The sequence below is a fragment of the Anolis carolinensis genome, chromosome 3, assembly GCF_035594765.1.
Source record: "Anolis carolinensis isolate JA03-04 chromosome 3, rAnoCar3.1.pri, whole genome shotgun sequence".
Taxonomy (NCBI): domain Eukaryota; kingdom Metazoa; phylum Chordata; class Lepidosauria; order Squamata; family Dactyloidae; genus Anolis; species Anolis carolinensis.
In genome coordinates this window covers 56039127-56067018 of record NC_085843.1, presented here as the reverse complement: position 1 = coordinate 56067018, position 27892 = coordinate 56039127, and the positions used below count along the sequence as shown (strand labels likewise).

General features: G+C 39.8%; 1 protein-coding gene across 3 annotated transcripts in view; it reads left to right on the top strand.

Annotated features, from left to right (window-relative positions):
• htr1f (5-hydroxytryptamine receptor 1F) overlaps positions 1-25608 on the top strand; it is a 180600-nt gene extending 154992 nt beyond the window's left edge. The window contains exons 1-4 of one of the 3 annotated variants that reach the window (XM_062974967.1): positions 3658-4734; positions 7139-7290; positions 10402-10480; positions 16290-25608. In XM_062974967.1, the coding sequence (XP_062831037.1) occupies positions 16327-17448 (1122 nt within the window). In that variant the 5' untranslated portion in view covers positions 3658-4734; positions 7139-7290; positions 10402-10480; positions 16290-16326 and the 3' untranslated portion in view covers positions 17449-25608. Of the gene's footprint in view, positions 1-3657; positions 4735-7138; positions 7291-10401; positions 10481-16289 lie in introns of those variants that run through there. The other 2 variants (XM_003219137.4, XM_008107681.3) reach the window with 2 other exon arrangements.
• The last annotated feature ends 2284 nt before the right edge of the window (positions 25609-27892 follow it).

Genomic DNA, 27892 nt, shown 5'->3' with positions numbered 1-27892 from the left:
GGCAGCATGGTATCTTGTGTGTGAGAGTGTGAGGTCTAGATTAGCTCACACAACTCTTACTCCCATACATCATGTCAAGTGTTGCATTGAACTTCCCAGGAAGTAGTGCTACTACTTATATAGTAAATGTATAAGAGTCCGTTTCCTCCTTGGTCTAAACACAAATAGAAAAATGAAGCCCAGAGTGGCTTTGGAGGAGACGGGTGTTCCCGACTCCTCATTTAAGAAGGTGAAGAGGAAGCAGAGAAAATACAAGGAAAGACAAGAAACCACATGGGATGGGAGGCCATCACAGAAGACAGGGAAAGATGTTAGAGAATGAAAGAGGATGTTTCCTTCCAATTCCACCTACCCTGGTGGTGTAGTGGGTTAAAGCCTTGTGACTTGAAGATTGGGTTGCTGACCTGAAAGCAGCCAGGTTCGAATCCAACCCTGGGAGAGCACAGATGAGCTCCCTCTATCAGCTCCAGCTCCATGCCGGTACATGAGAGAAGCCTCCCACAAGGATGGTAAAAACATCCAGGCAACTTCCTTGCAGACGGCCAATTCTCTCACACCAGAAACAACTTGCAGTTTCTCACGTCGCTCCTGTCATGAAAAAAAAAACTGCCCATCTGATGAGGTCCTTAGCCACACTTGGAAGTGTTTGTGTGGTGGCACAGCAGCTGAGCTGCTGAACTTGCTGACTGAAAGGTCAGCAGTTCAAACCTAAGGAGCAGGGAGGGCTCCTGCTGTCAGCCCCAGCTTCTGCCAACCTAGCAGTTCAAAAACATGCAAATGTGAGTAGATCAATAGGTACCACTCCTATGGGAAGATAACGGCACTCATGCAGTCATGCTGGCCACATGACCTTGGAGACATCTAAGGACAATGCTGGGTCTTCAGCTTAGAAATTGAGATGAGCACCCCACCCCCCAGAGTCGAACATGACTAGACTTAATGTCAAGGGGAAACCTTTGCCTTTTTATAGATGTGCAAGTGTAAATCTACGGTATTCTTCCAAACTAAATGCCATCAAAACATACTGTTTGCTATTGTCCACAGCTTTGGGTATCATGGGAGTGGAAGTATCATGGATCATATCCCCTACAGATATGGGAATTGTACTATACTTTCACAATAGGTTATAGCAGGGAAAAGGAAAAGTTCTATGGCTGGTCTCACCAACAAAAGTACAGTGTTCCCTCACTTATCGCGGGGGTTACGTTCCAGGACCACCCGCGAAAAGTGAAAATCTGCAAAGTAGGGATGCTATATTTGTGTTGTTTACAATCTCACTGGCAAGTAGCATCTCTGTCCCCTCCTTGTCTCTCAAGCACGTGCATGCCTTATGATGCAAAAACAAAGCTGCTTCAGCCCCCTTTTCTCTCCCTTCGGCTTCTCCTTCCTTCCTTAGACTTCTCCTTTGGAAGGAAGTAGAAAGAGGGATTTATAATGTTATTTTATGATTTATACAATTATTTTAGTTTTTATTAAAAAACCACAAAACGGCGAGGGCACAAAAAGCGAACCACGAAGTAGTGAAGGAACACTGTAAACTAAAACACAGAGAACCTCATGCATGTGATGAGGCCCTTTGTGTTTTGGTTTATCAGAGCCATGATTCACCAGCCTCAAGCCTACAGGAATTTGCCATATCTCACTGCCATACTAAATAAGGTGCCATAAATAAGGTATCTCTCTTTTGTGGATTTTAAATAAAGCACTTCAGTTTTTCAGAAAGGAATGTGATCTGATAGCATAGAAATACCTGCTTAGCTTAGTCATGCAATTGCTGTCTCAACACTATCATAGCAACAGTTGGGTGACAGTGGGGCAATCCCAGCACCCCGGCCATCTGCTGACACTTCCCCATCCCACGTGAGGAAGTGCCACCCCAGTTGGCCCATGGAGCCCCACCAGAAGTTGCCCTATGTCATTTGATGGGTGGCATGGGGCTCCATGGGTGAACCAGGGCAGAAATGTCCTAGGACACTTCAATTGCCTCATGTGATAAGGCTGAGAGAGGAGGGTGGACATCTAAGAGACTTATGGAGAAATAGTTCAGGCCCTGATGATAGAGGGATATATTCCCCAAAAGAAAACTGAATACATGATCTTTATGCCCCTGAAAGCGGTGATTCCTCCCCTGTTCTGTGAATGTTTAAGGGGCCTTTGGAAATCCAGTACCTACCATTTTACACGGAGTGCATATCTTCCAAATGTTACCTTGATTAGTCCTCTGCCAACATGCTTTTTCAGTTGCTTTTAAAATGTCAGTTTTTCCTCTTTTCCCAGAGTTTTACTTTGTTCTCCGCTTACTTCAATAGCTGCAAACTGAATTCCAAATGCCCTCAGTTACTTTTGAGGGAGAAGAAAGGGTGAATTCTTGCCCTTCCCAGTAAATGCAGGCAAAAACAAATTGCTGCAATTTCTCCCAGCTTGTATATTAAAATTACAAATCCAAAGATTCCATGGCATTGAGCCATAGCCATTAAAGTGGTGTCAAATGCACTCATTTTACTGCGTAAATGCACTCTCAATCTCCCAAGGGAGAACAATGTCATGAAAATAAAATATCTACATTTTCAGAGCTTGGTTACTTTTTAAAGTACTGTATTTCACTCTCATTACTATTCATGTGTGAAGGGTATTTCTTATCATTGCTCACTGCAATGTTAAAAGGTAGCTGTTTGCACTGATTATTGTGATGTTTGTTCCTTTGTCTTTATCCCTCATTTACAAATTCTATACCATTCATGATGCACTTCCATAAAACTGGTGAAGATGAAGGAACTCTGACAAAACCCCTTTTTAAATGTCTAAACATGCCTTGAAAAGTGATTTAAAGGTTACTAGAAAATATTATTTTTTAAACCAAGCAGTATGTTTCATTTGTTGCAGACCAGACATATTTTGGTTGGCAAATTCTCACCCTGTTTATATAAAACCAAAAAAGGTACATGGCCTCTAGATGGTGCATACGATTAGTGACAGTTCCTGCCAATTTTCTGTCTTGGAATAAAAGAAGGAAACAACTTATTTAGGTTTCAAATCTGGGAAGAAGGCCAGATGCCACACTCTCTCAACTTCAAAGGAAGGCAATTGCAAGACCCCTTGAAACAAGTCATGCCAAGAAAAATCTGTGATATGAGTCACCTTGGATTTGCCGTAAGTCAGAAAGGATTTTGAATCATAAAGCAATGACCACTACTTTTGAGAGATTTCTGAAGACATCATCTTCTTAGATGTTCCAGGTCACTATCAATTATCTGGAATGATCCAGCACCAGAATTAAATGGGCTGTGTTCAAGCCTTAGAAATTTTTATTTTTCTGGACAACAATTCCCAGAATCCCCTAGCTAGTGGTAATGGAGACTGGCAGACTTGGGTAATTGTGGTCCAAGAACTATAATAATACTTTATTTATAACCCCTCCCTATCTCCTCAAGGGGACTAACCTTTTCCAGGCTTTGAATGTTTGTGTCACCATATACATAAATGTTTTCGCTAATGCCCTTGATTATTTTACAGATTGTGTTAATGTTGTCAGTGACTTCTGGTTTTTAATTCAATGTTTTCAATTGATGCTTTTGTTGTTATTCTATATTTTTAAAAAAACACATTGGGGTTTTTTTCTAATGAAGCCATTGTTTTTATTTTACTTTTGTTGTTAACTACATTTGGATTTTTTAAAAATGAAAAACAGCATAAAATGTGCCCTTAAATAAAATACATGATATCACAGGAGAACAAACATATAAACATACCTGTACACTGGTGTTTTGCCCACTGGAATAAGAAACACTTAGGAAATCAGCTTTATTTCAGTAATACTCTCCTGGAAAGAAAACAAAAAAAATAATGTCTTTCATGGCATGCTTTGAAAATGCAGGCTGCTCATTCTGAAGTGGAGAAAAATAGTGATTTGTATAGTCTATATTTCAAAGGAATAATTTACTATATTACTGGCAAGAAACAAAGGAGTCCAGTTTTCTGTTCCTTAAATCGCTTGAACTATTTTATTTTGTAAAGTTCAGGCAACATCATTTTTCTTCTAGCACATTTGTAAAACACTAAAGTATAGCTGAGGGAAACTTATGCATATACATACAAAAAACTTAGATGCTTAGTACCACAATGCCTAACTAACAAAATATTATATGACTGTATATTACCTATATCCAGGAATTTTAGTAAAAAGTAAAAATACCCCCCTTTCCCCAAAAAAAGAATGAATCAACTTTTCCACAAGTACTATACATTAACCGTTATGAAAGAAATGAAACATTCCCTTCTCTGAATAAAGTAGCAAATGGCAGAACTTAGCCTATCCCAGTGTCCTATTAAAGGTAGTACCAGTAGGTCGTTTCAAAAGATAGCCAATAAATAGTAACAGAAATCTAGTCTTTCTCTTTCCTTGAAAGTCCAAATCAAAAAATTTACCGGAGAAGCAGAAGGAGCCAGAGCTGACATGTAGTCAAACAGTCTGAGTTCAAAACAAGAAAATAAATCAAGAAGTCTGTCTGGGTAATCCAAGAGAACAACATCTGAGCCAAGGTCAAATCACACAGAGTACAGGAGCCAGAGACGTGAAGCTGAGCTTTGCAGATCAGTTGTTAGCAATACATAGTTGGAGTAGAGTTGCTAGATTTATATCCCAGTCTCTCAGCTGTTCTGAGAAACTTTGTTCATTTGTTAAAAAGTAGTCAAGATCTTCTGAAAACTTCCCTTTGTTGTTGGTGTTCCAGCAAGGTAGGTATCTCTGCTTTTGTCTTGAGGCTGTTGAGAGTTACTACTATCAGGTTCAGCCACTGGAACTTCCATCTTCAAGTTGGGTGGCGGCTAGTTAGCCTCTATTCTCAAACCCATTCCACACAGCTGAATAAAATCTCACATTATCTGCTTTGAACTGAAATATATGACAGTATGGAGTCAAATAACCCAGTTCAAAGAAGATATTGCAGGATTTTTTTGCCTTGATATTCTGGGTTATATGGCTGTGTGGAAGGGCCCTCAGACTCCACCTGCTCTTCCCCTTTGCTATCTGAGTCCTGAGAGCAGGGTATGACACCCAAGAGAACCTAAAAGGAACTCCTCTACTCTCTTTGCAATGGCATTTATCCACTGGTCATATCAATACTTCTCTTGCATTCTCCTATGCAAGAACAAGATTTTAAAAAACTTTCTCCATAGTGGATGAAATTATGAAATGTTGTGGGTTTTTGTTTGAGTGCTGTTGATTTTTTTTTTTTGCGGGGGGGGGGAGGTGCTTGCATTTCTATAGCTTTTCACATTTGGGGACTTTCTTATAAAATATCATCTCTGCAAAGGAATGAGGGTTTGTACAGAGATGTGAAGTGCAAAAGCAAATTTTCATGTGAAACACACTGTGCTGTTGGCTAAGATGTTTATTAGGTGTATAAAAACCCCATTTTGCACAAAGTATTTTTCTCCCAAAACCCCAAAAACAAAAAAACAAAATCTTGCAGCACTTGAAAATTTCCCAATAGGACATCTTGGTGAACTGAAATACCCTTTTCCATTGAGGAAAGAAAAATCTGACACGTTTTAGACTTCTAATTCATATAAATTGTCAGAGTTTATTTCAGGAGCTCCAGTTCTAAGCCTAAACCTAAAGTTGTCACTTCTAAACCTAAAGTAAATCATAGAGATGTATGAATGTAGAGCATGTTGCACTGAGGACCATTTCTAAATGAAAAGTACGCAAATGCTATCAAACAAAGATTTTATTGTTGTTTTTGTTGTTGTTTTGTACCCTCAAGGCAATGCCCACTTATGGGAATTTTTTCATGGCAAAAATTATTCCAAGGAAGTTTGCCATTGTTTTCCGCTAAGGCAGAAAGTGGGTGAGTTGCTCCGGGTGACTTAGGGCCCTTCCACACAGCCATATAACCCAGAATATCAAGGCAGATAATCCACAATAACGGCTTTGAACTGAGTAATCTGAGTCCACACTGCCATATAATCCAGTTCAATGTGGATTTTATACGGGTATGTGGAAGGGGCCTTAGTCATTTTCTATGGATATGCAGAGATTCATACCCTGGTTTGTTGATGTATGCCCAAACTACTGGATCACATCATACTGTATTTACTTACAAAGACATGTCTTAGTATCATATACTGAAAATGGTATTATAGACAGTGTTCTGTTCCCCAAGCTAACTCTCCTCAGGTGCCATATCCTCAGCAAGAACAGAATTGGAAACTCACAACAAAAGGTGTAACAGTAAATAAAAAGGAATTTAATTGTATTGAAGATTAACACCCTAACTCTGCCCAGAGTCTGACCGACAAATGATTACAGCAGTTGGAAGCATAGAACTTAACTAGATTTCTCTTGATTTCTTCCAAAGAGATCCTCTTTCTAGCCTCTTTTCTGTGTCCTTTGTCTGGATTTGGCTTCTGCCAACACATCCTCTCTCTTTTTTTCTTGAAACTGTAAACTTGGTTCCTCAATAATTTAAACTTGTTTATCCAAGTGTTAAACTTCATTTCCTCAACCTTTGATGTGGAAGATATTTCAGCCTCTATGCTCCTTGGCACCATCAGATTGACTAGCTGCAAAGGAATAGCTGAGGAAGACTACAAACTTTGCCTGGGTTGGAGGGGGGTCACAGGAAACTATATAACAAGGAACAAAACCCATTCTAATGAAACCCAGATATGATGGGAATCATGCAGCCCTTCAAATGTTGCTGAACAGCAAACCTCACCAGTTTACTCAAGACAACTAAGAGTAAGGAAAGAACCTCAATTTCCATGCCTGCCATAAAGCATGACAAAATTCATCAGTTTTTGGAGCATTTTGAAACTCTGAATAAGGAATGCTCTTCTTGTAGTGATAACCACTGTGAGAATATATGTGATGTTGCTTTTGTTATGTGCCCTCAAGTTATATATGGTTTATATAGTTTATACAATATCATATAAATGGCAAAAACAGAGTTTGCTTCTGGAATTTTTAAAAATACATATTTTCAGACCATGGATGGTTGAATCCATTGACACAGACTGTGGAGACAGAGGACTAACTGTAAATAAAGGACCAAGATTCCCAAAATTTCATTTCCAACTGTTAATAAAATTATTGTTTTTATGTTTAACTGAAAACTCTTTCTCCTTTTTATTATAGGATGGCAAATAAAAAGCAACCACAGCCCATCCAGAAAACAATCCATCTAGAAATATATGCAAATCAAAGTGACAACTGTGTTGAAACTGGAACCAGAATAACTTCATACAGGATCTTGATGTCTACCTTGATGTATGGAGCATCAGGAGAAGGTTTGATCTGAAAACACTTTGTTTACTAATGGTGTTTGTCAGTCTTTAATAAATACAGCAGCGCTTAGAGATGGGTTCTTTGTTTTGTGGGAGGAGGGAGGTTACATCAAAAGTCCCAGCAAACAACAACAGCAGGAAGGTTTTAAAAAGGGGGGTTAAAAAAGGAGAAAATGTTTTTCCCAATATACTCATCTCAGCACACAGGAACTTAGCTTCATGATTTCCAAAAAGCTTCACTGGATGCAGCAAGCATTAGAGGCCCATTTACTACTGGGATATATTTTATCATCTTAAAGATGCCATAGTGATATTGAAGGTTACTCCAGGTGTTGGGCTTCTAATGTCAAAAAGTCCTGTAGAGTGATGAGTGGAAACTGATAGTTCCTATGTTAGAATGGTGAGACATCCACTCCAAAGACCTTATCACACAAAGCAAATGGATTACAATTACAGCAGGTAACAGCAGACTTCTGACATAGTACCATTCCCTTTCTGTTGTTCTCCTGGTGGAAGACTGTAGGAAGCATATTTTACAAGAGAAAGGCATAAAGAGAATTTTTTTTTTGCATTTGTTGAAGGATGTGTCCCACCAGGAGAAGAGACAGAGGGGAGAGATATCATGTGATAAGTCCAAGCCAAGGATGCTGTTGTCCTGCTGCAACTGCTCTTTACTGCCTCATATAAGCTCCAAATTACAGATTTCCAATGACCTGTCCAAAGTGCTGAACCTGTGTGTGGGACACTGTATGGCACATTAGATGATGGTTTAAAAGTCTTGGCTAAAACCCAAAGTAGATTTTCTGAGAAGACCTAAAAGCTGCCAATCACCATGCTCAATTTGTAGTTTTCTTTCTTTGACAGATTCTCTGTGATTTTTTTTAAGAAGCTGTGGTTCCCCAGACAGATCCTTCCCATTGTGTAAGGTCTGGTTACTGGTTACTAAATGCTCAAGGATTCTTTTCTTGAGAGTGTGGCCAGTGCTCTCAAAGGTTCAAGTGATTCAGAATATGAGGCATCTCATTTGCCCCTAGATCCAAGGCCTAAAATATGGGACATCCCATATAAAATAAGTCCCACAAAAAACATACATGATGCCAGCTGATAGCACTCACGATCAGGGACAGTTTCCTTTAGCCTCCTTCATCCAAATTCAGTTTCAAAGATGCCCCTCGGATTTATCCAAAGAAACAATAGTGAAAAAAATCAATGTAGCTTAACATTCATTCTACCAGGAACTAAGCCTTGGGAGAGGCATTTCAACCTTTCAGAAAAAGCATATACAGTTTGGGAAAGCACTGAATAATGGTATTGTGGAGAAAAGGATAGAGATGATATGCATACCCCCTCCCCCCACCTCCACAAGTGCAGGAGAAAGGGATCTAATTGCTTACATCTGAGTCATGGAGAATTGCTACACACCCAACCTAATGGGAGTCTTTGCCTCCTTCCTTCTGCACAAGATTGGTAGGAATGCACCTAAATGCTTTTGGTGACTGAGCAAATATATGGAATGAAAAAGAAATAATTGTCCCAGGTGCTTTTAAGATACACTGCACGTTACATGTTCTAGTGGCCCAGTGTCATGATCTCCAATCCTTGACATCTCCGGTCAGCTGACAAAGAACAGATGCCAGCCATAAAACGGGCCAGCCATAAAACTTCAATTACCCTCTGGTATGTGAGAGCCCCTATAGAAGGGACTAAAGAGAAGGTTCTGGTATTCTGTACAATAAAAACCTGTTGGAATCTACCAGCGTGTCTCTTGGTGCTTTCTCTGGTGGAAGACTTACCCACAGCACAACTGGGAGAAGAGAACCCAACACCCAGTGGCTGAAAGTAGCTACGCCTCTGAGTACTGAATTACCATTACAGTCCTGTAACATATCCATGAAGACTGAGTTTTATCTAGAAGTACTAAATAAAGTGAGATGTGAATTGGCGCTATACCTGTACTATTCGTGAAACCAATGATTGCCATAACGTCACCCTCCCTGGCTGATCAAGGCAGACTCTGGGATTAGATGTTTCTTTTCCTATTCATGGTAGTTAGGCATGTGTTTAGTTGATGAAATCATACAGCTCTACGGTTATTTTTTGGTGTACATACCCAGATGGACATCACTGACACCGCTCTAGAAGGCTGGAAGAACACATATTTCAATATATATATTCCAGTTTAGCTATGGGATCTATATTAGCTTCTTTGTTCTTATCTACAGGTGGATTTGCTCTTTGTCAGGTAAAATATCAAAAGAAATAAATGCAGTTCCAGCCTACTAGAGATTTTGCTTAGAGAAAAATAATGAATTATTCCATTTAGTTTGTATAATTAATGCAGTTTGACACTACTTTAATCAATGCTATGAGATAATGGGAATTGTAGTTTTACTAAGTTTTAGCCTTCTCTCTCAAAATGTGCTGGTACCTCACCAGCTACAATGATGAGGGTGATAATGATGATGATGCATCTTTTTCTCTCTTAAAATTATAGACTTAACGCAATTAAAATTGGCTGGATTGACCGATAGTGTGATTCAGGAAACTTCCTCTATTCCTCGGCCTCTTGTTTATTTTCTGCATCAGTGTTTTCATACCTCTCAGAGCAGAGGTCCAATTTACCTATCATTCCTAATTGCTATTGATAGACCTATCCTTGACAAATTCATCTAAATTTATTCACCAATGATAGCAGATTTCTGTGAAGATTATCCTTTTTTAAATGCAAAATAAGTGTGGCATTTTTGTAAAACAATCCAAATGAGGCGTTGCTTTAGCTGAAACAGTATAATGTTTAGCTGAACCAATTAATGAGCACATTTCACACGTCAAATACCTGCTCTTTGTGAACAATCTCTTGTGCATTAACTTCAGTGTGACAGGTAGAATACACACCTTCCTAAATGTGTTTCTGGGAGCCAATAATGAGGGAAAGAAAACAGTCAGGAATGCAACAGCAAACACCATCATTCCCATAATTGTTTTGTGTTTATCCCCTTCCCTCCTGCTGCCAACCAAACTAGAGATTTTGCATATTTATTAGTTTTATCTGCTCCATTGTAATTTTTAAAAATGCCCACTTTAATACCTATCCTTTCAACTTGTTTTTCAAAGGGTTTTGTGTAAAGGGATTGGAGAAACAAGCCAACACAAAATATCCCCATCTGCCTCTGGAAAGATAGAAGAACAGAATGTAAGAATGTAATTATTTATGGAGTGACCTAAAGTTTTCTTTTTATTGGCTCAGTGACCAATTACTACTTGAAAAAGAGAGAAACAACAGTAGCCTTTGAACTATACCTGGCCCTCTGATCTCCACATTGTCTATCTTCATGAAAAAGAGAATAAGCCAGAAATGAGTAGAAAGAGCTTGTACAAAAAAAAAATTACCACTTTGTGTTTCAAGAGACTAAGGTTTCAACCAACTCAGCTCCTATCATTTGGTTCGATGAGACAATCGACTCAGACAAAAGATACCTCCTGGGATAGACACAAATGCTATGGCTTTTTCTTGTCTATTTGGAGAAAGAACTATGTGTTCTAGCCACCCACCTCTGGGCTTCCCTAGATAGCCTACTGTCCTCAAATACAAGAGAGCAGTCTGTACCAAATGAGTAAGATTTCACTGTCAGCTTACTCAACTTCGACAGATGGGAGGAGGAAGAGTTACTATTTCCTACTTTTTCATCAAACCAGTGGGACACCAGGGAAGTACAAATGTGAGACCACACTGGACGATACCCTCAAAGGGGGTAACTCAAATTTCCTTATCTATAAAAATTTCATGCAGTGTTTCAGCAGAATTTTTTTTAACTTGTAGTTAGATATAACCACAAAAACATTTTTCCCTAGTCCAGCCTCCATGTTCTGTAGACATATACCTACAAGGCTAAAACTCTATGCCAATATATATTTTGAACCTTCTAATAATGTGCATGTGCTCTGATCAGAGCTGTCATTATGACCAAATTACGACGACACTTTGAATCACATGGTTTCTTCTGCACACATTACAAGCACACTCAGGGTTTTTTTTTACATTTTAATAGTTGTTGACTTTGTCAACTTTTCTAGTATTTTAGCTGCAATATTGGTCTGGTACAGGAGGAAGACACCACAAATTACTGCACTGGGTGGCACCAGCTCTAATGATAACACTGCCTCAGGCAACCAAATGTATCAAGCCAATACTGAATGGAGACGAGCTACCAACTAAGCTTACCTAGACTGACAAAAGTTTCCACTGTCATAAGGATAGCAAGCTGATGAGTTTTGGGGTCATTTTCTTTTGTTTTTTCAATGGGGTAATTTTTAATGAGATTCCAATAGCTCGTAGTTGTATCAGCCCAATATACTATCATTTTCAGGGCAGTACTGATGCTACCATACTTAGCTGGTACAACTACGTGCTATTGGAAAAAGGATACATTGAAATGTATGGAAGATGATCAAGCACCTAGTCCTTTGATATCAATGCAAAAGGCATCCTCTGTCAAGACACATGGGCTGTTACGAAGTACCTAGATATGTATGGCTATGATTCTCTGCTGTCATTACAGATTTAAATTCATAATATGAATTGCTTGAAGGTAATATAACCTTGCCTGCTTCAAATAGAAGGTCCCATGAGGATTTAGGAAACCATCTGGCAATGTTTATCCCAGATAACTTCTATATTCTTTCAGGATTTCCAGGTCTTCTGTAAAGTGGTCCCCATTATAACCCCTGAATCTTTTACTGTCATATAAAATTTTAAGAGGACACTTCAGCCCAACCATCCTTAGAACAGGTGTGTAGGCATCAAGCAGCTGCACCATTAAACCTGCCAGCAATTCTTTGCCTTGCTAAGAAGGCAAGCATTTCAGCCAAGATTAGTTTAAAGTCTCAGATAAATGGCTATGTGGAGCCAGTACTATAAAAACACAAATCAGTTACATAAAACCGTGAGGAGACAGTTTCTAGCAGCTTCTCTATTATGGCAATATAATATATTGATAGCTGCAATAAACAACTATTTAAGATACCATAGAAGAACTTGTCTTCTAACACTGTGGCTGCTTCAACTATCCTCTGTAACACTCTTTGTAGCCCACAGACCACAGTTCTACTACAAGCACCTCAGCAGTGAAAAGCACCAGTATTACAGTATGTCCTTTGAAAACCAATTATATATTAACATCCAACATGGAGCATGAAAGAAGCCTTCCAGCAGGATGGTAACATATCTGGGCATACTCTGAGCAACATCTCTGCAGACAGCTAATTCTCTCACACCAGAAGTGACTTGCAGAACGTTCTCAAGTTGCTCCTGATACAATTTTAAAAAATCCAACAGAAAGCTCAAGATGCTTCCACAGAGGCAGCACCACCAACCATGACACATTCTGTCTTTTTCTCCTGAATATGTTTTTAATGGCTAAAAAATGGGAGCAAAAAAGTGCTGGGAAATATGTGTAATAGTAGAAGAAAGGGGCATTTAGGCACCTTGACTTCAATGTTTGTAGAGCTTGGAGGATATAGGTTGAGTACTTCTTATGCAAAATGTTTGGTACCAGAAGTGCTTGGGATTTTGATTGTTTTTTCATATTTTGGAATGCCTGTATTTGCATATACAGTAGAGTCTCACTTATCCAAGACTCGCTTATCCAAGGTTCTGGATTATCCAAGGCATTTTTGTAGTCAATGTTTTCAATATATCATGATATTTTGGTGCTAAATTCATAAATACAGTAATTACAACATAACATTACTGCATATTGAACTACTTTTTCTGTCAAATTTGTTGTATAATATGATGTTTTGGTGCTTAATTTGGAAAATCATAATCTAATTTTATGTTTAATAGGCTTTTCCTTAATCCCTCCTTATTATCCAAGATATTCGCTTATCCAAGCTTCTGCCGGCCCGTTTAGCTTGGATAAGTGAGACTCTACTGTACATGCATAATGAGGTCTCTTGGATATGGGGCCCAAGTCTAAACATGACATTGATTTATGTTTACTATACATATTATACATATAGCCAAAGGTAATTTTATACAATATATTTAAAATAATTTTGTTCATGAAACATGTTTGTATCCATTGAACCAGTGCTACCATTATATTAGCTACCCATGTGGACAATTTTGGATTTTGAGTAGAGTTTGTTAGGTTTCCCCTGACATTAAGTCTAGTTGTGTCCGACTCTGCGGGGGTTGGTGCTCATCTCCATTTCTAAGCCAAAGAGCTGGTGTTGTCCATATCTCCAAGGTCATATGGCCAACATGACTGCATGGAGCACTGTTACCTTCTTGCTGGAGCAATACCTATTGATCTATTTACATTTGCATGTTTTCAAACTGCTAGGTTGACAGCGGGAGCTCACCCTGCTCCCCGGATTTGAACTGCCAACCTTTCAGTCAGCAAGTTCAGCGGCTCAGCACTTTAACCACTGCGCCATCAGGGGCTCTGACAGTACAGTAGAGTCTTGCTTATCAAACCTTTGCTCATCAAATGTTCTGTATTATCCAACGCAGTTAGTGGGCCTTTTCATGTGCTGGGCGCCCACCAGGAGGGGTAAGACGTGGCCGACACAGACTTTTCCTGTCGGGTGTAGTGTCTGGCCTGCACAGCGTCCAGCCTATTATCCATTATCAGAGTATTCATATACTAAGCCCTCAAATACCCCAGGGCAGTGGGAAAGCAGATAAGATTAAAACTATGCTCACAAAATGGGACTGATCCACAAGAAACACTGCGAGTTAATGCTGCTTTATTATACCACATCACTCCATATCTGACTACTGACAGTTCCAGAGGTCCCAAAGGGCAACATGGAAATGTGAACATGACCAAATCACTTTTACTCATATAATGACAGCACATTCTGTTCTTTTCATATTGCAGAGATGATCACTTACCTTTTAATGAAATCAAAGAAATTATAAATTATACACAAATTATAAACAACTACAAACAAAACGTATCACCACAACAAAGAATTCAGCCAGTTCTTCTCACAAGCAGGATGAGCAATGTCCAATTTATAAAATTCACATCCACATACATAATTTTACGTTTAATAGACTTTTCCTTAATCCCTCCTTATTATCCAACATTTTCACTTATCCAACATTCTGCCGGCCTGTTTATGCCAACATAAGCATGACTCTACTGTATTTCATATTTAAGAATTTGGAATAATGTATACTCTACCTCTAAAAGCCTCACTGAATAACAATGCCTTGTTATAGGTTAAAAGTCTCATTTAGGAATAACCCATCACCTCATGGAGTGTTCCTGGCGCTCATCATTCCTCTTCTTCGGGTTTTCCATCTGTCTAAGTGCAAAGCAACCTTGTAGGCAGCAAGTAGGCCATGGGCCTCGTGTAGCCCCCTAGAGCCCACTCTTGTGGCCCCTGAATATTCCCACCCATTACATAAAGTACTCCCCTTCCTCCTTCAGTATTTCAGTTAGGTTTTGGTGCAGTTGTTTGCACATAAAATCTTAAAACTCATGACAGCACACATACAAAACTCACCTGCCCTTGTCTCAGAGCCATGGCTGCTGCTTCTCACCTGAGTCCCCAAATTGGCTCCTGGAAATACTCTCTCGGGCACCCAGTGGTTGTAGGATATCACTGCCTTTGCACATTCAAGATCAGGAGTGACCAGGTAGTCATCTGGTCCTCAGACATAACTGAGCGAGTTGAGTGTTACCCTCTGCCACTGAGGCTATTTGGTCTTGGCTGGCTGTGGGAAAGAGTCAGTGGCATCAAAAAGGTTAGTAGCTTGGGAAAAAGTATCCCAAAATGAGTATATTAAATTAAAGGAATACCTGGATATTAAAATGTGATTAGATTTAATTTATCTTTAAAAAAAAAAAACCTTGAATAATGTCCAAGTCTCCCAAAGACATTGGGACCAAGATGTGTGTGTGTGTGTGTGCTTATATCTGTACATTGTTGGGGGAGAAAGTAACATGTCTTGTGTACTCCAGTCCAGATGAAAAACTAATCCCCATGAAGGCTGCTATTTGATTTAGTTAATAGCAGCTTGAATAGGAATTCCTGAGATGACAGTAGGTGGGAAGATGGAAATTCCCATGTGGTACAGACCAAAATCTAATGTCTATCACCACAGCTGCTGTTTTTTTTAAAAAAAAAAAAAGATAAAATAGATACATATATGCAGTTATGTAGCAATATATCTGTTTCATCCTGTGGAGTTATGCACTTCTAAATATATTTTGCTGTGTCAGAGATTGGAGAATTATTTATTATTTATTATTTTATTTACAGTATTTATATTCCGCCCTTCTCACCCCGAAGGGGACTCAGGCGGATCACATTATGTATATAAAGGGCAAACATTCAATGTCCATAAACACATTGAACCGAGACAGAGACAACAGACAGACAGACGCAGAGGCAATTTAACCTTCTCCTGAGGGGATGTTCGATTCTGGCCACAGGGGGGAGCAGTTGCTTCATCATCCACTCTGATGGCACTTCCTCACTTCCTCATTCCAATGTTGTAAATTAGTTAAACTTGCCTCCCCACTTTTTTTCATAAGTGGTACCTTATTTCCTACTTGATAGATGCAACTATCTTTCGGGTTGCTAGGTCAGCAACGAGCAGGGGCTATATTTTATTTTTAATTGCAGGGTGCTCACCCCGCCATGGGCTGGCCTCGAACTCATGACCTCATGGTCAGAGTGATTTATTGCAGCAGCTGTTTACCAGCCTGCACCACAGTGAACAGACTTTTTCTATCATGGCTCATAGAATTTCTCAGCCAGAAGAATTTTGGAGAGCTGTAATCCAAAAAATACCCTTTTCTTCGACTGCTCTGGAATTGTCAGTAGGCAGTTCTATGGCAAAAAAAATCTGTTAAATGAGCAAAAATATATGGTATAGAAATACAACAGAAACATATTGAGAAGAATGTGAAAAGTTGAATATGAATGTGTTGCGCGTTGTTTGGTCCTGTTTGTTTCTAAACTGTATTCCTTTCTTACAGGTGTCTTCATTAGATAAGGACTGCCTCAAAGAAAATCATGGATTTCCTAAATTTTACTGAACAAAATTATACTTTGGAGCAGAATGGTACATCAGAAGAACTGCTTAAGAAAGTAACTCCCAAGATTCTGGTTTCTCTTACCCTTTCTGTGCTGGCCGTAATGACAACTGTGATCAACTCTATGGTCATGACAGCCATCATTGTGACACGAAAGCTCCATCACCCTGCCAACTATTTAATTTGTTCCTTAGCAGTCACTGATTTCCTGGTTGCCATCCTAGTCATGCCCTTCAGCATTGTCTATATTGTCAAAGAGACCTGGATCATGGGTCAAGTCATGTGCGATATTTGGCTCAGTGTTGATATGACCTGCTGTACTTGTTCCATCTTACATCTCTCAGCAATAGCCTTGGATCGCTACCGAGCGATCACAGATGCTGTGGAGTATGCCAGGAAGCGAACACCCAAACATGCAGGTATCATGATTGCCATTGTGTGGATCATTTCCATCTTCATCTCAATACCACCATTGTATTGGCGGCACCAGGCAGCCAACAGGGATGACGAATGCATCATTAAGCATGACCACATTGCTTCTACCATTTACTCCACGTTTGGAGCTTTCTACATCCCGCTGGCATTAATTCTGATCCTTTATTACAAAATATACAAAGCAGCAAAGACTTTTCACAGAAGGAGTGTGAGCCGGGTTCTGAAAGAGGAAGCAAATGGACAGGGACTCTTGGAGGGTGGTGAAAAAAGCTACCGGCTAACTTCCTCAGCATCATGCGCTAAAGATAAAAAATCTAACCCTTCAGGAGATTTGGACAGAATCCACTTCTCGCTGCGAAGCCCTGACTCTGAGTCCAAAAATGAACAAGGGTGGCGAAGACAACGAATTTCAACCACAAGAGAGAGGAAGGCAGCAACTACCCTTGGCTTGATTTTGGGGGCCTTTGTGATCTGTTGGCTACCCTTCTTTGTGAAAGAGGTGGTTGTTAATATCTGTGAAAGATGTCAGATTTCAGAAGAAATGTCTAATTTTCTGACATGGCTAGGATATATCAACTCTCTGGTTAACCCATTAATTTACACAATCTTTAATGAAGATTTCAAGAAAGCATTTCAAAAACTCATCCAATGCAAAAGCTATCTTTGAGGAGGAATGGGAGTGTCAATGTAAAAAAATTGGTTTTTAAGAAAGAGAATTCAGTAAGGGATTCATAGCTCTCCTTAGAGTGGATCTGTGTCCACTAGGCTTGAGCAAATTTTTCGTTAGTTCGTTAAATTCATTTAAAATTCGTTTCATAATTACTTTTGAATTGATATTGAACCATCTGCTCACTGCCTTACAAATATTACGAATTTGAATAATAAAAGTACCTTTTTTTCGTTTGTTTCTGATGTCTTCAGATGTAGCTGTAGCCCCTCTGAGAGGAGAAGCCATGTTGGCATGCCTCTCAGCCAATCAGAGCGGAAGAGGGAGGGAGGGAGAGGCATGGCCATCGATCTGCTAGCATTTTAAAAATGCCATTGAGACGCCCCCCCCCCCTTGCGGGGACCACACCGGCTCAGTAGAAGCCTTCCGCGAAGCAGGGAGGGAGCGAAGAGAAGAGAGAAGAGACATGCCTGCCTGCGCTTGGCCTTCTCCTCGCCCTGCCTCGCCCTGCCTTGGAGCCGCCGTTTGGTTTTGCTTCTTCAGCCAGGCTTAAAGGGGAATACCAAAACCAGGCTTGCCTTCCTAAACGGAATCCTTAGAGCCAGAGGATATCCCTTTAAGAGATATCTCCACTGAGGAGATCTCCCGGAAAGGATTCTGGCACCAGCTCAATTGCAACAGATTCAGTGCCATGTCATGTGAGCTGTAGTTTTACAAAGTCCCTAGCCTTCCCTGCAGAAGAGAGCCAGTACCATGCCAAACTACAACCCCCAGTTTTCTGTCAAATTGTTTTGGATTTCAACTCCTACAATTCCTAACTCCAGACATGGGCAAAGTTTGCCCTTGCCTGAAGCATTCTATTCTTCTTCTCCAGACATGCCAACAGTATTAAGTGATAAAATCTTGGGCATTTTTTCCTTTAATGCTAAAAGTTCATAGGTTGTTCAGCAACAGCCTACTGGCTGGGTTGCTATGAGTTTTCCGGGCTCTATGGCCATGTGCCAGAAGCATTCTCTCCTGACGTTTCACCCACATCTGTGGCAGACATACTCAGAGGTTTTGACGTCTGTGCGAAGCTAGGCAAGTGGGGTTTATATATCTGTGGAAGGTCCAGGGTGGGAGAAAGAACTCTTGTCTGTGGGAGGCAAGTGTGAATGTTGCAATTGGTCACCTTGATTAGCACTGAATAGCCTTGCAGCTTCAAAGCCTGGCTGCTTCCTACCTGGGGGAATCCTTTGTTGGGAGGTATTAGCTGGCCCTGATTGTTTCCTGTCTGGAATTCCCATTTTCTGGGTGTTGTTCTTTTACTGTCCTGATTTTAGCTTTTCTGTAGCTAAAAATGCATATAAAATTGATTCTATAGGGAGGATAAATGATTGGATTTCAACTCCTACAGCTTAGCTTTCTCTGCCAATAATGGTACCATACCAAACTAAAGCTCCCAAGATTCTGTAGTAGTGAGCCATCTTGGATATTGTAAGGGATTTATTATTATTATTATTATTATTATTATTATTATTATTATTATTATTAGACCTTGCTCCCAGGAAGGTGCCTTCGCTGTGGCTCCCAACTTATCTATCTACCTTTCCACATATTCTCCACATTGTGTGTATGTGTATGTATATTATATATACATGAGCCCCGATGGCGAAGTGTGTTAAAGCACTGAGCTGCTGAACTTGCAGATCGAAAGGTCCCAGGTTCAAATCCCGGGAGCAGAGTGAATGCCCGCTGTTAGCTCCAGCTTCTGCCAACCTAGCAGCTTGAAAACATGCCAATGTGAGTAGATCAATAGGTACCGCTCTGGCGGGAAGGTAATGGCACTCCATGTAGTCATGCCGGCCACATGACCTTGGAGGTGTCTATGGACAACACTGGCTCTTGGGCTTAGAAATGGAGATGAGCACCAACCCCCAGAGTCAGACATGACTGAACTTAATGTCAAGGGATACCTTTACCTTTACCTATACACACACACACACACACACACACACACGCACACGCACACACATATGCAGGGTGTGTATATATATATATATATATATATATATATATATATATATATATATATATACACACACAGTATATATAACACACACACCAATTTAACAAAGTTTCAGCCACAAAAACAAAGTTTCTGAAGTAGAACAATGACTTTCACAGTAAAGACAACCCAATTTAACAGGAAATAAGACTTTCAAACCAGGAACAGATTTCTGCAATTATTAAAAAATGGTTTATTATAAAAGCTATGAAAATTCGCCAAAAATCAGAGGATAAGGGAAACGTTCCAAATTTTGGTGAGCTATCAGTGTTAATTGTGTTCTACCACTGTACCAAGTTTGAAGAAGATCACTCAAAAAATGAGGGCGGGAGAGTCCTGTAAAATCTCCCCTCGTGCTTTTTTTTTGGCCACTGCGCATGCGCCATTAACGAATTACTTTTGAATCTAACGAATTTTCGTTAATTTCGAATTTTTTGGGGGGCAAAATTCGGAAATGACATCAGAAACGAAACGCTGGCGCCCCCTACTTTTGAAACGAGTTTAGAATCAATTTTTTCATGGATCGCTCAAGCCTAGTGTCCACTATACTGGAAAATTCACCAGAATCAAGAAGGTTCCAATGAAAATCCAGAAAGTTTCAAGGAGATTGTAGGTGATTCTGACACTGATCTTTAGCCATCACACAGTACCACAACAATTCTACAGGCATAAGCATTAACTAGTACAACCTGTGCCTCAGACCTTCCCAGAATGTTTACCAGACAGAGCTAGCTAGCAAAGGTTAACTGGATAAAATCTAGTGATACAAGTTGGATGGAAATCTGGATACACAATATGTATAACACAAATCCAGTTCCATCAAACCTTTTCTGGAGTATATCTCTAATTACCTGTTAGACTTTTAAGAAAGTCAGCTGTGCTTTAACGAAAGGCCTCAATGCTGCCCCATATTGACTATCTCTGTTTTGTCTCATTAGCATCTCACAGTGAATGTTGTCCACTTGTTAAGATGTGATCACTTGCCATTTTAGTGAGGAAGCAGGGGAAACGATGTGCACAGAATGGGTTTAGGGCTACTCAGATGAATTGAAAGGGTTAGTGTTTAAGCATGTGTTTAGATGCATGACATATTTGAGGTTCATCCTGAAAGTAGATTAGTATACTCTGAAAGTAGTGCTGTAGCACACAACTTGGAGTTTAGTTTTAAGAGAATGCAGACATCTGTTTCCTGTAACATCACTGAAAACTAAGCAGGTGCAGAAATCTTTTCCGGTGCAACATCAAAGAATTACTTAGTGTCCTGTATTCACACGTATAAGTCTAGAAAATTTAGTTGAAAAAAACAACCCAAAACACTGGGTCAACTTATCCATAGATCAATGTGAGTACCGTACCTTAACTCTTATTTTAAAAAGGAATAAGAGGCAAAAAGGAATAAAAGGCAAGAGCTTAGTCTGTCCCAGGAGAATGTAAAAAGAAGCAACAATCCCCTCTACTCTTTCCACCCGACCCATGGATCTTATCAAAATCCTTAATTTTGCTCCCAGAATCTGCCCTCGATTTATACATGAGGGTGACTTATATCTGAGTATATACAATAACCTACAGATTGCTACAGAAAGTAAAAATTCATTACTCATTTTTTAAAAAAATAAAAGCATTTGGTTTGTGGAACTTGTAATGAGAATGAAAAAGAATTCACAATTAATGCTTTGAAAAGAGCTCTTTACTTACCAGACCTGGACCAAAGTAAAACTGTTGTCATTAAGGGAGTATTATTGCAGATAACTCAGGCATGGGCAAACTTCAGCCCTCCAGGTGTTTTGGAATTCAACTCCCACAATTTAAGTTTAACTAAGTGGCTAATACTTAGTTAAGTTTAACTAAATAATTGCCTGATTCCTCCTACCCCAGACCTGAAGGAAATGTAAATATTGTTGTATGAACTGTCAAATCAATCAATTTGGTTGAAAATAAAAAGGTCTCCAGCTGCTGCCAAAAGCCATATGCAAGGTCAGGTTTTTGTACTGAATGTATTCCATAAATATCTCGGTACTACTACTTCAATTCTAACTGAAAGCTCAATACAACATTCTGGAAATCATGTTGCCTCCTATACAATATAATTTATAGAATTAACTGTTCAGCTTTCAAATATTACTAAAACAGTTTTCAATGAAATTTTATAAACTATGCCCAAGAGAACTGCGAGACTCTATGAGCTCAACTGTAGAGATCCCTTTGTGAAAACTCTAGGGCAGTGGTTTCCCAACCTTTGGCCCTCCGGGTATTTTGAACTTCAACTCTCAGAAATCCCAGCCCGCTTGCCAGCTGTTAGGAACTGTGGGAGCTGAAGTACAAAACATCTGGAGGCCCAAAGGTTGGGGACCACTGCTCTAGGGCAATGGTAGGAACCCCTTTCTGTCCAAGGGCCAAGCTTCATTTCAGTAATGTTATTGGTGGGGAAATGATGTATTCCAGTAGTGGGCAAAGCCAAAGATAAAAAGGTGGAGCCAAAAAAATCTACATTGAGGATATTTTCCCTTGAAACTTTTACTGCCATTAACTTGGGCAAGTCATTTTAACTTTTTATAAGAGGGGAAACACTACAGAAAAGTTAGAAAACCACTAAGCAATTGGGAAGATGACACTGCCCTTAGGAATAGCCAAAAATGTTGAATTGGGATTGTCTTCTTGGAGTGTAGAGAGAGCCAGCTGTGTTGACTCCACTTCTCTGGGAGACTGCTTTTTTGCTCTGTTACAGATTTTTATTTAAGATGAATTATTTGTTTTATTTATTTACAATATTGGTAAGTTGTCAGAATGATGATGATGATTTGCTATAATGCTGCAGCTTTTTAGGTACTCAATTCCATTGCATTCATACCTCTGGAAAAATAACTTTATTTTTAAAGCAACAACTAACCTATTGTGTATAACAGATGGGTAGGTAGACATGAGCCAAGATAAAGGGGAGGGGAGTCAAGTTCAGGGGAGCAGCACATTTGGAGAAGTCCTGCTGCTCTGCTATGTGGGTTTTGTACATTGCAAATGAGTCAGAAATGCTTAAAATGCTTAAAAGTTAAACAATACATTCTTAGGCATGGGTTCTAACAACTCTATTATCCCACACAGTTAATATAAGTAATTTAGTAAAATTGTGGTTTTTTGCAATTATACTTTCACTTTTTAAAAAAAAATGTTTTTTTTCTACAAATTTTACTGCTATCCCCCTAAATGTCAATAGATATCCTTGGCCTGAAACCACTCTAAGGTTAACTAACCACTGTTCCTGCCAAAACTGCTCAAAGCAGGCCTGGGCCCCAGTGAAAATATTTAACCCTGCTACATACACACACACACACACACACACACACACACACACACACAAGCTTGATCAGTCATGTTTTTCAAATATTAATATCAGCTGAAGACTAGCTGGTACAGGTGAGAAAGATGCATATAGAGCCCAGTTCAAGATTCGTGAAAACAAAGGGTCCCAAACAGAGCCGGTCCAAGGTAATTTTCAAGTGTAGGCGAACAGAAATTTTGGCGCCCCCCAAAAAACCAATCACAGAAAAATAAAAGTGTTCTACAAAGCCCCAAACACCTTCATTCTCACTCCCCAAACCGCCGAATGCCTTCCTGGCAAGGCTTGCAGTGTTTGATTTTTCACCATGTTTTCAAGCCCAGGCCCCGCCCACCGCCGGCACCATCTTGCTTTGGGGAGCTTCTCCCCAAAGCGACAACCTCGGCTCCTTCCTGCCACAGGAGACAGAAGTTGCCTCAATGGTGCCCCCAATAACATGGCGCCACAGGCAAATGCCTAGTTTGCCTGGTGGTGGAACCGCCTCTGGTCCCAAAAAAGTTCCAGGCTTCCACAAATCATCTTGTGAGACTTACAACTTCATCAGATTGGGGCTTTTTCTGGTGACATATGCCTAGATGATTCACAGAGCCTGCCAGCTCCCATCTGATGATGCAGAGGAACTTCTGGCAGAACTCTGTAGGTCATCTAGAATATAACTGGTGTATGCCACCACTGTGGCATAATGGGAGGCTTTAGGTGTTGCGCAGGAAGCAATAGGGGGAAGCCGCATAGTCGACGTTTTCCTCCGTGGAATCAGCCTCCTGTCAAGCCAGGAGATGTGGGGTATGGGGTGACGGGTTCCCCCACGCCTCCCAATGATGGTTGTTGGATTTGCCACAATGTGTGGCAATTCTGGCAGCCCATGTAACAAGGTTGTCAAGGTGGAGCTTATATAGACCTGCCTTGTGTGTTATCTCAGTCACCTGAACTAGGAGAGCCAAGATACCAGTTGTACTCACAACTGAAGCAGTTGGTTCTGCTGCAAGCACAGTTAGCACCAATTTGTACTGCTTTGACTTGATCAAAGATATAGGATTGAGGCTACTCTGTTCCAGAGACAAAAATATATGCAACATTTCCCCTCCAAGACTGCCAGGCCGCATTAATTTGTACAAACTTTTTTGCCATTAGTCCTGGCTGTAAGGTGAACAGGAACTCCATAGTACTGAACTTTTGAAGCAGTGGGATCTTTCATATGCTGATCTCCCATTCAATTCCAAGTAGTTATAAAAGGAAGTAGTAAAAACAAGAATGGATTCAACACCTCTTCCCAATTTGGGATTCAAGGCAGCTTTGTTGTTGCATACCTTCAAGTTATTTCTGACTTACAATGATCTTAAGCTCAAACTATCCCAGGGTTTTCTTGGGCTGAGAATCTGTGACCTACCCATTTGGTTTCCATGGCTGAACATGGAATCCAGAGTCTAAAAATTAATACAATAATCATAACATTAAAACTAATTAAAAACACAACTACTAATACAGTACTACTACCAAAAGTCAAGCACATTATACAAGGCCTGTTTTCCCTAGCTTAGAAAGCACTGCAAGAGTACAAAACCCCAACTTCTCTTGTATTTCCATGTCATATGGTATCCTATGTGTTAAGAGCAAGGCTCTAGCTTAACCTATTAAATTTCCACTCATCAAGAGTGGGGATAACTATCTTTGGCTGCCTATCATGTTACATATTACAGCTGGTGGAATTTGGACCAATGAAAGCAAAGCCTAGAAGAGGTACTGCTTAAAATACCAATTGCAAAGCCCAGCAAATGGGATGATCATCCCCTCACTATGTTTACATAACATTACAATGGCATGCTTCATGGTTTTATTACTCTGAACAGTCAAAGAACCTAAACACTTCAGCCAAAGAAGGCATTTGAAATCACATTCCCTAATGGTTTCATTTTGATTTTTATAATATAATTCCAATTTGGACAGCTGGCACAATAGAATCAGTTTTAGCACAATGCTTGTGTTTGAGATCTAATTTCTGTATAAACTATGAGATTTTGACATCAGAGGGATGGAGAGTATGACTTGCTCTTGAGACACAATGGATAACCATGCAGAATTGTAACAAACCTAGGCATGACAATTCACCATCATGTCTTATCTGTTTATTCATGAAGCTTATTAGTAGCTTGAGTATACCATTGATTTCAACTGTCTGGAAAAAAATGATATTAAAAATAATTTTAAGGGACAGCTCTGTTGTATATAAATACTTCTCCTGTGCAAAGTTAACTCAGAATGCTTTGCTAGAACTGCAGTAATAACTGCTTCTTTGGATTCAGCAGCCACTCTGTTATAGTTTATTAAGGTGAAAGTGAAGGGTAGAAGGGCAAATTGGCTGGCACTTGACTTATCCCTGACTGCAAACAGTGCCTCAAAATTGCCTTTCCAGATGGACAATAGCCACAGAAAAGGACCTTGATGTAATGTGTCAGCTAAAGGACTTCTTATAACTGCACAGAACTGCCCTTAAACCACTCTGTCCAAATTGGATGTTCCGATGTAGGACTTCGAGCCAAGAGCTTCTAAATTCGCCAGTCATAGCACTGACAATTGATTTATATGGTCCATTTTCAAAGTGGTTACGGGGTGCAAAAGTATGATATTGACATTATTTGTAAAAGCTTCTGGAGCAAAACGGAGATGGGCCAGGGAAGCGGGAAGGCCTCACTGTTTGGAAAGAATGTATTAAAACTATCAAGCGGTATGGTGGCTCAAGTTCTGAATGGATCAATATGTAGATAATAAAAGAAAAAAGAAAATATCTGTTAAGGTGTTTTGCATGCTTTCACATGTGCTTCATAAACATTCATTAGTTAGAGCTGTTGCTAAGAGTCAGAGATGGAATCTTTGTATCCTTTTTTGGTTAGTGCCATCTTAGCATGAAATATATCAAAAATATTAGTGTGGGTTCTGATCCAATATACTGTACATTACTGGCAGGTAAGTAGCTTTTAAAAAACTCCATTCATATGTCAGATTAATTTAATGGCTGATCATCAGATCCCATAGAAGACCTTCTGAATGATCCAAAAACTTTACTGTATCAGGAAATAACAGCACTACCATTTGTGAAGAGAAGACTGACTCAGGGCCCTTCCAGACAGCCTCATAATGAGGGACAAAGAAGTGAGGCAAAAAATCGCAATAACGGAAAGCAAGTCAAACACAGAGATGTCAGCCAAGCAACTAGTCCGCAGCATCCTGACAGGTTTGTTTGTAGCTGATTTTAAAATTTTGCAAGATAGACACAGGACATCTGCCAGAAGTTTTCTTTTATTTTTTTAATTGATGCTCTGAGATGTGCTGAACCTCATAAGCACTCATGTGGATATACGAATGTGCACACAAGCAGATTTCTTGTCATTATCTCTCCTCACCCTCCTGCTGCCTTTACATTTGCCCTCTTGAACCTCGCTTCTCTTTGGGGTCACTTACTTGCCATGCTGATGCCCATTGTGTAAATTCAAGCTCTGTTTAATTTCATAAATATGAGAACAAAGTAATGGTAGCAGAGTTCTCATGGGAATTGCTTTCCATTTGAGCTTCCATTTAGCCACCTGTGTGTCCATGGCACCATCTGTTTACAGTCCTCATCAGCTGTTTCAGGATTTTAAAATGCACACGTGCGCTGGAGCATTCCACGCCAGTTTATCACAACAAAGACCCATGTTTCTCTTGTGTGCAGAGATATACAGTGATAGGAATCTACACTTTTTTTGGCTGATCTCAGATTTTAACTGCACCATGTAACTCGTGTTTTGCTGCCAATTATGCCATTCAACACGCATTTTTGGCAAGCATAATCTAGCTATATCCCTCCCCCTTTATCCCAGTTTCTCTTGTATTTTAGGTCCTGTGTAGGAGGGCCCTCAATGTGCATCTGTAAAATTAATGCAGTTTGACACCACTTTAACTGACATGGCTCAATGCTATGGAGTAATGAGCATTACAGGGTCTTTAGCCTTTTCTACCAAATAGTGCTGGTCCCTTACCAAATTACAACTCCCATAATTCTATAGCATTGAGTCAGGGCAGTTAAAATGATGTTAAACTGCATTAATTCTACAGTGTAGATCACCCTTAGTCTGCAACCCCAAGCACACATCTTGACACAGAAAAAACAGATACAGCAGATTCAAGAAATTCCACTATAGATAGCAAGATGGTAAATATGTCATCCAAAAGGACCAATGCCAGATTTCTCTGTTTTATATGTTGAGTATGATCCAAAGACAGGAAAACAATGATAAATCTACTCAGGCGCACAGAAATGGTAGAGGATGTAACTCCACAACATAAATTCTCTGTTTGATGGCATTTGGCAGTAATTCAAAGGATTTTGCTACCAGAAAAGTTCTAATCATGAGTTTTAAGGCACAAACACTCCCAACCTGATGTGTGCCTTTGGTACAAAAGGAAAGAGATCTAGTAAGAGAGCAGGGAAGGAGGGAGATTTCTCCACCAACTCCCAAAAATTGTAACAGCTGGTAAACTGGCTGGAATTTCTGGGAGTTGTAGGCCAAAACACCTGGGGAACCACAGGCTGAGAACCACTGGTCCAAGCCTTCCTCAAAGCCATCTAAATTTGCAATTGACATTATCTTGTGGTAATTTTTACAGTCCAGCTACATTCTCTGAAGATTAGTTCTGTATACCATATACATCAGCATGCCATGACAACCATGAATGAAAAGAGTTATAAAAACAGTTATAAAAAAGACGAAAAACAAGTGGTTTAGCAATAACCTTCTTACCTTCCAGCTGACAGTTGGCTTCTTCAGCAGTATGGAACCACTGAGCCTTGAAGATACTGTCATGCTCATTTTTACTTTTTACCATCTGGATTCCATGAGATTCTGTGAGATGTTAACACATACCTCGAACCTGGACCTATTGATGCAGTCAACCATTTCAAGATATTATCCCAGGAGTCTTTCAAGACACGTTACAAAGTTATATTTGTGTTTTTTTTCCACATGTCAAGGTGAAAGTCCCACAGCAAATGTGGATTGTCAGGCACATTTTCTTACACCAGAATGCTTCTT